This window comes from Gymnoscopelus microlampas, assembly GCF_963454915.1.
Source record: "Gymnoscopelus microlampas genome assembly, chromosome: 2".
NCBI lineage: Eukaryota > Metazoa > Chordata > Actinopteri > Myctophiformes > Myctophidae > Gymnoscopelus > Gymnoscopelus microlampas.
The window spans coordinates 5,526,868-5,536,691 of NC_139939.1; the positions used below are offsets into that span (position 1 = coordinate 5,526,868).

The 9,824-nt window shown below is 41.7% G+C and overlaps 1 protein-coding gene across 1 annotated transcript; it reads right to left on the bottom strand.

The window, feature by feature from the left end:
• Positions 1-3,909: 3,909 nt before the first annotated feature.
• On the bottom strand, positions 3,910-9,215 carry LOC311061469 (uncharacterized protein). The gene is made up of 10 exons (XM_084080123.1): positions 8,964-9,215; positions 8,125-8,232; positions 7,524-7,916; positions 7,217-7,318; positions 6,813-7,045; positions 6,598-6,692; positions 6,384-6,489; positions 5,906-6,175; positions 5,557-5,731; positions 3,910-4,756 (listed from the first exon to the last, which is right to left on the bottom strand). Exons 1-7 carry the CDS (start codon positions 8,995-8,997, stop codon positions 6,444-6,446), a joined length of 1,011 nt encoding a protein of 336 aa, XP_083936249.1. The 5' UTR covers positions 8,998-9,215; the 3' UTR covers positions 3,910-4,756; positions 5,557-5,731; positions 5,906-6,175; positions 6,384-6,443.
• Between the last annotated feature and the right edge of the window lie 609 nt (positions 9,216-9,824).

Here is a 9,824-nt window from a genome sequence, read left to right on the forward strand (position 1 = left end):
TGAAGCTGGAGTTTGGAAGCGCTTGTTTGGAAAATCCTCCTAACTCCTCACTCCTACTGACTCCTCATACCCTCTTTTGTGTGTAGACTGCTAGCCATGCATGAAAATCAATGTTATTTCTATATTCCTGAGGGGTTAACGTGTAGACAATAAACTGAATGGGATCCAGGATTTGAAGCCTGGAGAAGAGGAAGATGCCTCAACAAGTGTTACAGAGAATGACCTGTTTGACAGATTTGTTTTGCATCATAGCCCACAAACAAACAAGGAACAGACTGAGAGGTGTTCGGACCTTTTTGATAAAAGGTAAAATGATTGTCATTTTAAAGCCCAAACCACACCAATGATTTGCGATGCAACTCCTTGCAACTAAACAGTTTTATGGACATGTCACACCAATGCAACTCCTTGGAACTGCCATTGGGGATAATGGTTGCGAGCAGTTGCAAGTAGTTGCATGAAACCGTTTGGTTGCAAGGAGTTGCATCATGCTAGCCAGGGGAATGAGGCTTAGGCTTAGGTAACCCTAACCTAACCCTAAACTACGTATCAGCTCCAACATGTAGTTTTCCTAATTGTAATGGATGACTATGTAAGTAAGGCACACATCAATATCTCAAACACATTTGGTTACTAAATAATTCCTGAAACACATCTGACATTTGACTGATTTTATCTAGGATGGCTCTGAAATGGTCTGAGAATGTATGACTGTTAGACTCATAGCTTGGAAGGAGATGGACATTAAACTTTGTCATAGGTCAACAGCAAATCCATAATTTGAAAGGCCTTGCCCTACATAGAAACATATTTCATTGTAAATATTATGGGTTGTTCCTGCTCATCACAGGTGCCCTTTGAACATTGTTCAAAGGGCAATAGACGATCTACAAGATCACAACGGGTTGCCGATGCTACTCATTTGAGCTTGTGTGAATCGGTTATTTCAGGCACAGTCCTATGTGTTATTATGGATCCCATCAACGTTATAGGATAGACCCGCCTCACCTGTGTCTTGATTGGCTCCTTGGCAGGCCTAGTTGTACTGAGGTTAGGGTTATGGTAAGGTTTAGGCATAGTCTTACTGAGGTTAAGGGTTAAGGTGCAGGTCAAGGGTATGCTTGTGACATCATTGTACCTGGAAGTTATGCATGAACGTCTATTGAGTGGCAAAATACAGCGTCAGTAGGAGTTTCCCAATGAGCTCTTCCAAACTCCAATGCTTCATGATGCTTTATGTTTTGGCACTCAGTGTAGATGAGTGGCATATGATGCCTACCCTTTATTACTTTTTTAAAAATTATTTGTTTTTGGGCTTTTATGCCTTTATTGATAGGACAGTATAGGCTGACAGGAAATGGGGAGAGAGATGGGGGGCGACACACAGCAAAGGCCGCCAGGATCGGGACTCCAACCCGCGACACGCTGCCAGGCATCAGAGCCTATGTGGTATGCACCTGGACCGCTAAGCCAGCACGCACCCCATACCCTCTATTACTTTATTAGTCTATTACACTATTACACTACTACACTATTACACTATTACACTAACCTTGGTGTCATGTTTGACACAGAGCTGTATTTTGACATTCCCAGGCCCCATGTGGCCAGCTTTCTGATACTCATTACTTTCATATACACCCACCTTGGTAACACTTGCTATGCATAATGTCTTATAACAGGGGTCTTCAACGTTTTCATCCCAAGGACCCCCTAGCTGAGAGAGAGATGAAGCAGGGACCTCCATACATTGCATACAATTGTGTTGCAGATTAAACGTTTTCATAGATTTCATAGATAGCTTCATTGACTATCATCAGTGCTGTGTAAATTAATATTTTTGGTTCATTTCATACATTTAACCACTTAAACATTCAATACTTGGTACTTGATTTGCTTCTTTTGCCCTCGACACCAAACCACTTTGCCGAAAATAGCCGATCTACAAGCTCACAACGCCTTGCAGCGTGAGGCGTTGTGAGCATGTAGATCTGCTATTTTCAGCTAATGTTCATAAGAATAGAGATGCTAGGGTTCAGGTTATTAATGTAAAAAAAAAAGATCCTATCACAAAGATTTGCCGGACCCCCCGGAGTAACTCTGAGGACACACTAGGGGTCCCGGGCCCCTTTATAAGACCCCTGTCTTATAAGCATAGTTATAATGCATTATAATCTGCTTATGAGTGCTACTATACTATTACACTGTACTATTACAGATTCATGGAATGTATTGTTGTAGTATATTCCCACTGCCAGCTAAAGCCAGTAATCACCTTTAAATGTAATATTTTGGCATCATGTGGTAATAGGCTGGTCTACAATGATTCACATAAAATATGTTTATTGTGCTCCAGAAATGTCCCAACTCTCCACCTTGAATGTCCACACATTTTGTCCTTCAGCTAGTGGGAATGAAAGCATGACTTGCGGTTTTGTATGAACAAAAATGTTCTGTGAACAAAATGCTTCATAAGAACATTCAACGGACATTTACTGAAAAATGTATTACTTGCATAGAATACAAACAATACACGAAGGCATTTCCTGGTGTTCTATAAGTAGCTTTAACTATCTTTTAATCAGAATCAGTGTTATTGGCACATTACATCAGTTACATCATTACGTCAGTTGCCCAGAGGCAGCACAGTCAGCCAGCAGTTACAAGATGACAGATACACAACAAGGACTGTCAGATACAGCAATAGAGATGAATACATTCCAGAAGGACCAATATAAGGAGGAGGCAATGGAATAACAAGGAAGGTTTAACTGCCTTTTATTAAGGTGCAGAGAACTATATATCAGACAGCATTTCCGTGTGAATCACACCTTCATATGGTCCAGAAGTACCATCAATAATAAACAGTATACAATATATACAAACATGTACCCTGCAAAACACAGATCACATTCGCACAATGGAAAAGAAGCCCCTGGGCCTTTTTATTTTATTTTTTTGTCATTACATTAGCATAAACGTACTGTACTGCCTGTACTGTTAAAAGTATTAACAGGAAAAGGGACCACTTCACCCATTCATACAAACATACAAACACTTCAGAAGCATTTCACCTGCCCCCGCTACTGTTCTCACAAAGACACAAAGGGACCCGCACACAGAACACATTCAAATGCATACTTCCCATTTTCTCAAATTCTAAGCCTGTGCACTAAAAAGGTCTGGCACAGACATTATCCTCTCAAACATCAAATGCGTAAATGTATGAAGCAGTCAGGATGTAACCATGTCCATTATGGTCATATAGTGGCCTACCTGCAGCACACACTGTGCAATCGACATACGTTTGTACTATAGCACAAAACACTGGTCAGTGGTCAGCATGCAAGCTGATGTAACAAGTTTTGGTGAACGGTTACGGAAAGCAAAAAAACGTTGTCATCCTGTACAACCAACCATCCAAAATATATTTTGGGTATATGGAATGTGTTCCAGGGCCACAAGAAAACTACACATTTGGCCCACAGGACTCCAGTTCTATAGACGGGTTTCATGTTTGTAAACATTGAGAGGATATGACCGCGCAGAGGAGGGGGTAAGCCTATGGGTGCGTTTGGAAATTACGCACCGGAGCACACTCGCCTATTAGTTTGTATTGGCCAGTGCGCTCACTGCCGCTCAGGGCTGTATTTTCGAACGCGCCTTTCCCCCAGGCATGCGCAGATTGCGCATTCTGCTCTGTGATGACGTCGCGCGGAAATCCGTCTATATCACTGGTTTAGATGGATGTTTACTATGATATCATGCTCTTGAAATATATATCTTATTTCAGGGGTTGACACTAAGGTGTCAGAGGCATTTGCCTGTCGGGCAAGGACAGGTCATGTTCTACTTTCCCAAAGGTCATTATGGAATGATACGTAACATTTTGATTACCGTTCATTTTTTACTTTCTGGGGCTGTGTGATAACAAATGTCATACCTCAATCTTTAAGCAAAATACATACATAGCTATGACTATGGGTTCACACTTGCCATTTTATATTTTTAAGTGTAGCAACAGTGAGAACAGCACATTATAGGCAAACAGTGCTCTTATTTTACATTCCACAGACCAGAAGAAAGAGTGCTCTGGCCACGTTCAGGTGTTTAGGCAGATATTGTGATGATTCCGTTGGCGTCCGCTCTCAAACAGCGGAGAGGGGACGTGCTCTCTGCATCCTCATACGTTCTTCATAAATGGTTGGATTGTGTTCCTTGCTGAGGGCCAGAGTCAATGGCCTCCTCTCTCCTTCTCCTACCCCATGCTCCATCTGACACAACACAGCCCTGCTGTCCCCAGTCGGGCAACCTGAAAGCAAACTCCACCTGACAGAAAGTTTTATTTACCTGCCAGGGGCAGTTTAGTAGTCCGCAAAGGGGAACAATCCACACAAATCGTGGTAATCCAACATTGGGAAAGTAGTCCATCAAAGTGGTCCAGTGTGGCTGTAAAAAAAGGCCTGTAGGTAGGAGTGGTTGAGAGAGAGCGAGATAGACATGACCAGAGGAGAGCCAAATGAAATGGTCTGCAATGGTTGCCTATTCCAATTCGTCCTCAGACATGTCTGAGTCACTGTCATCATCATCAGCATCATCTGTGTTGTCCAAAAAGGTGACGTTCTCTGCATCAGTTCATCAACTTGCATGTAATGTTCCCATGCCAGCATCATCCCTTTTCGGTTTTCCCACTGCTTACGGAGGATTATGCACTGCAGTCCTTTCAGACCCTCGAAACTTAGTTTCCACGGTGAGCCTTGGGGTAGAACACAAGACAAAACCTGTGTTAGTAACAGTCATCAGTGGTATGTATTATATTCATGAAATATTGTAACACTTGCTATGCATCCCATGCCTATAATGTGTTATAAACATACTTATACAGTTGTAAGTATAGCACTCATGAATAATGCCTTATAACAATAACAATAACACATTAGAGATTTGTATAATGACGTATAAGGCCATGTAAAATTAATTGGAGTAAGCTTCTAAAACTATAGTTACAGTTATAAGCAATCATAACTGCAATCATAAACCATTGTATGATGACACTTCCTAAGAATCCCATCTTAATTCTCATAGTAGTAATGCTTTATAATCACGCTTATAATGCATTATAATATTTGTTAAAATCCATTATACTGTCATAACTGTCTATGCAAGATCATAGAGACCTATAATACTTGACCTTAAGTCACCTTATAAGGGCCGATGCGTACTCCACTTTTAGAGCAGAGTTAAAATCGGTTTGGCTCTGTCCAAACAACGTCATTCAGAGGTTCGAAGGGTGCTGCCGAGATGTTGTGACACCCGAAACGAACCGATTTAAACTCGACTCTAAAAGTGGAATATGCATCAGCCCCAAGTCATCATGTAATGCTATTTGTGTTATGATAACTGTTAAAATGCATTAAGATTATTTTGTGGGTGTTTATTATTATAATTATACAGTGTTATACGCAGATTAGAATATATTAGAAGTATGTTTATAATGAATTATAGACATGGAATGCATAGCAGTTGTTACAAAAATAATTTATTGCAAATACATACTCATTGGCCCAGAAGAAAAACTGCACGACAGCTCCTTCAGGTCATGGTCATACGCTGAAAGACTTTTCCAGTGATGTTCCATCTCAGTCACCAGGATTTTCTTCTCCTCTGTGAGTCGCCTTCCTGCCATGATGACGTCATAACGCCCGTCTCTTTGTTCTGAGATCGACAGAATCTGGAATGCATTTATGACAAAGATTCACAGGGAAAATGAGCAGTGTTAGCCACTTAGACACTTGTAAACACACCACTCAAAGTTGCCTCTCCCAAACTCAACAAGCAAGTGTGTATATTATGTGGAATTATGGGTCAGATTTGTTGGAAGCAGTCAATAGACTAGTGTACATACCACTGTGATGAAGCTGCCATGGCCATGCTGTATCAACAGATATGATGGTTTCCATGCTCAGGTGTTCTGCGCTAGGAACCAACCTGTTGTACTGTTCTACAACAGAAGCTAGGATCTCCTTCTCCTTCCTCATCTGTCGAAGGATCCTGGCACGAGCTTTTGTTCCGTCAGTGTCTTTATGCAGACGCTGAGACCTCCTTTTGAGCCCAAGCACCAGCATCTCTATCCTATTGGCCAAGGCATCAGGCTCATCAGCAGTAGTTGTTGGTGCTGCAGAAGAGAGGAAATAGGTGGGTACAAAACCACAGTATAAGACACAAGGATTAGGAACCCAATGTCAGTGAACTCCAGGTAACGTGACCATATCACCCCCATCTTAGCTGTCTTCACTGGTTACCCGTTCGATTTTAAGTTTTGACTTATAACTTTTAAAGCTGTGAGCAAATAATATGTGCATTAACAATAATCAATTCCTCACCTTCTGCCCACTCCTTCACCCAATCCTCCAACTGGCTCTCTGACACTGCTAATTCCACCTTTAGGGATTCCAGGTTCTGCTGTTGGCTTTGAAGACCTTTAACGGCCTACAATGACAAAGAATCAAAGACAAGAAAACAAATGTTGTCTCATACACGTAAAATACTGCCACATGTAATATTAAAAATCTTAAAGAACATCACTGATATCATTACCTTCTGATATTGGCGAGACAGCGATGTGGCTCAAACTGTACAACTTCCCACTGAAAGTAGCTCTTCTGGAAGGCATCTGTTGAGATCTTCCCTGTCTATTTCAAAATAAGGATATCAACAGTTTATAATGGGCAGGCAATAAATAAGAAACAAATTCAATGCACATGACAAAAAGAAAAAATATATACTGTTGGCTAACTAAATTAAATACTCACACGGCCAAAGTGAACAGTTCGCTGATCAAGCATTCTTAAAAATGCCTGGCAGGACAGTCCTGGTGCAGCCATCTTCATTTTCTCAAATGAGAAAAATATATCTGTGGCATAAACTGTTGCGAAATTAAGTGTAGCAGGCCAGCAGTTACTGCAAATGAGATCGTCCACTCCAGCAGTCCAAGTGGCTTGGCATGACTCGCAACTCAGGTCAGGCATGCTGAGATCATATCGCCCTAGAAAATCAAAGACACGCACACTGTAATGTAAAACCTAGCATGGCATAAATTAGTCAATAGGCATACGTTTGATTTCATAAATACACCTATGACAAGCCTTGTGGGTAAGTAAAAATACCAAGTAAAAATATATTTTTAAGATGCTTTAAAAAAAAAAAAAATCCTTACCATCCATTGTGATCACAGCAACAGCCTTTCCTGGGTTGACCCTCAATGCCTCCGATGCACAACCACAGATATTTGCAGGTATCCGCACAGGTACAAAGCACTCTGAAAAAGATCATTTGTGTCCAATAGGAAATAGAACATTACGATTGCTGGAACCACTTGAAGAGACTGAAAGAAGAGTGAGAAAGGTTAAAAAGATTCCATGACCGTAAGACAGGACAAAAAAATGCATTGTTTAGTGGTCAAAGTAATGAGATTAATGAGTCAGAGAGGATATGATATGGTGTACTCACAAACAAGAACTTACCACAACGGCAATGAGCCTCATCTACAATGCAGGTGGTTGGAGGCAAAGGCTGGAAGAACCCTGCATTCATGGCATCCCTGTTGTGCATCACGTTTCTAGTGTCTGTGTGCGTTTTGATGTCACATTCGGCACACAGGAATGGCCGTGGTTCACAGCCATGACAGCAGACAGCAGCTGGACTGATGGCACACTGTTGGCACATGTGTGTGCCTACATGTGCCCTCGCTGCAACGCGGTTAATCAGCCAGGGTCTCTCTGCCCGCCATCTCTCTAAAAGAGAGTGGTTCCGCGTACTCCAGTCGGAGGAAGCCTGGAGAGGAGCTGGGGTTGGTGCTTCCTCGATGTCAGCCGATGCAACGCTCAGGGAGTGCTGGAGCTCTTGTATGAAACGCTCTGTTAAGATAGTATGGGATATTGAAAAACAACATTAGGTTATGTTTTACATTTACAATATAAAAAGTATAATAATGGCTGTGAAAAGGTTAGTTGCACATTTATTCTGGTAAATGTGCAATACAAACATATAATTAACATTCAAACTCATTGACAGATTATTAGAATATATCATGAACATATTGCTTTGCACTAATGAAATACACACCAACGGCATTTGGAGCAAAGGAGACCTCAGCATTAGTGTCAGGAAAATCGTTGGGAGGAACAGGTTTCTGACCACAACCACCTGGATGAGCCTTCCGACTTGGACCAGCTACAACAGGAAAAAAAAAACACTGTCATCAACATTTACTCTCTCCTCAACATTTACTCACTGGCCTGGCATGTGCACTTAAGCCTTTCCAAATTGTCTAGAATGCCGCAGCATGATTGGTCTTCAACCAGCCAAAAATGGCACGTCGCTCTGGATTAAGAGCATCTGCTAAATGCATGAATTGTAAAAACTATAACTAACTATATAACTACACTATCCTATTTGCTGTAACACTAGTGTCAGCCTGGTTATTATCATGAGGACTATTAGACTTTTCCCAAACCATAACGTGGACAGTTCAGTCGCCTATGAATATGCAATCAAATAGGAATGATTGCTGTAGGTTGATTTAAAAAAATGTCTAGCTGTCCATTGGCAAGGCACTCAGGACATCTTTTTTAAAGGAAGCCTTATCAAGTTAAATGTTGTTATATCCACAGTGATTTTCAATGTTTATTACATTCACACACATCAACACAGACGGCAAAGCAAGGCACCAATCTGCTCATCAGGAGCAGTTAGGGGTTCAGTGTCTTGCCCAAAGTCAAGTGGACACTTCACATGCTCTGAAAATGTATGCGATCCACACATATGACCACTGAACATGGCAGCTGAGATAGGCTGCCGGGTTTAGTGGTCAGATGGGTGGATCGCAAAAGCTTTTGAAATTTTAAAGTGGATTTTATAATCGGCCTCAGGTCTAAATGAGTTAATGGTATAACAATACTGACCCTGATTTCTGGTTGATCCTGGCAGGGATGACATTTCTATTGCTGTCTCTCTTTTTCCACCTTACGGTTGGTCCAGGTGCCTTTGCCTTCTTCGCTGGAGTTGGTGGTGCTCTCCATTGTGACTCTGGAGGAATCAAGGCATTTAGACTTCTGGCCACAGCTGCCGCTTTTGCGGCATTTAAACTCCTTTCAAGTTCCGTAACCATGGCTTTTGGATCACTCATGGTGACGGGTAACAACAAATAACAGACAAAGACAATGATAAGACAAACAAGGGTAAACACACACACACACACACACACACACACACACACACACACACACACACACACACTAAGAGAAAGGTGTGGGGGGGGGGGGGGGGGGGGGGGGGGGGGGGGCGAGAGAGAGAGAGAGAGAGAGAGTGCGAGAGAGAGAGAGAGTGGCTCTTAAAAGTGCCTTTTGGGTTGTTTGTTTGTTTGTTTGTTTGTTTAAGAGAGTTTGGTTGGAAGGATCTGTAAGAGAAAGCAACATATTCAGAATTACAATGAACAAAAGGAGAAACAGCCCTAAACCAGATATACAGAATCTTATACTTGCCCAAAAACACATCACGATACCTTTAATAGCTGCATACACTGAAATCCTGAGATAAACTCTGAGAGTGTACAGAACCGAATAGAACAGGGGTCTTCAACGTTTTCAGGCCAAGGACCCCCTAGCTGAGAGAGAGATGAAGCAGGGACCCCCTCTATATTGTATAAAATTGTGTTTCAGATTAAACTTTTTTTGTTTACTTTGTCTGCTTTTTCCCCCTCTATACATATAGCCTCTTTGCCAAAAAATAGCCGATCTACAAGCTCTCAAGCGCGAGGCGTTGAG

Bases quoted from the DNA above. Each gene is read 5' to 3' on its own strand.
- LOC311061469 (XM_084080123.1), bottom strand. From the start codon at position 8,997: ATGTCATCCCTGCCAGGATCAACCAGAAATCAGG. The intron at 7,046-7,216 runs GTAAGGATTTTT...TTGATTTTCTAG, and splicing joins TGCTGTGATCACAATGGATG to GGCGATATGATCTCAGCATG. The intron at 6,490-6,597 runs GTAATGATATCA...TTGTCATTGTAG, and splicing joins TGTCTCGCCAATATCAGAAG to GCCGTTAAAGGTCTTCAAAG.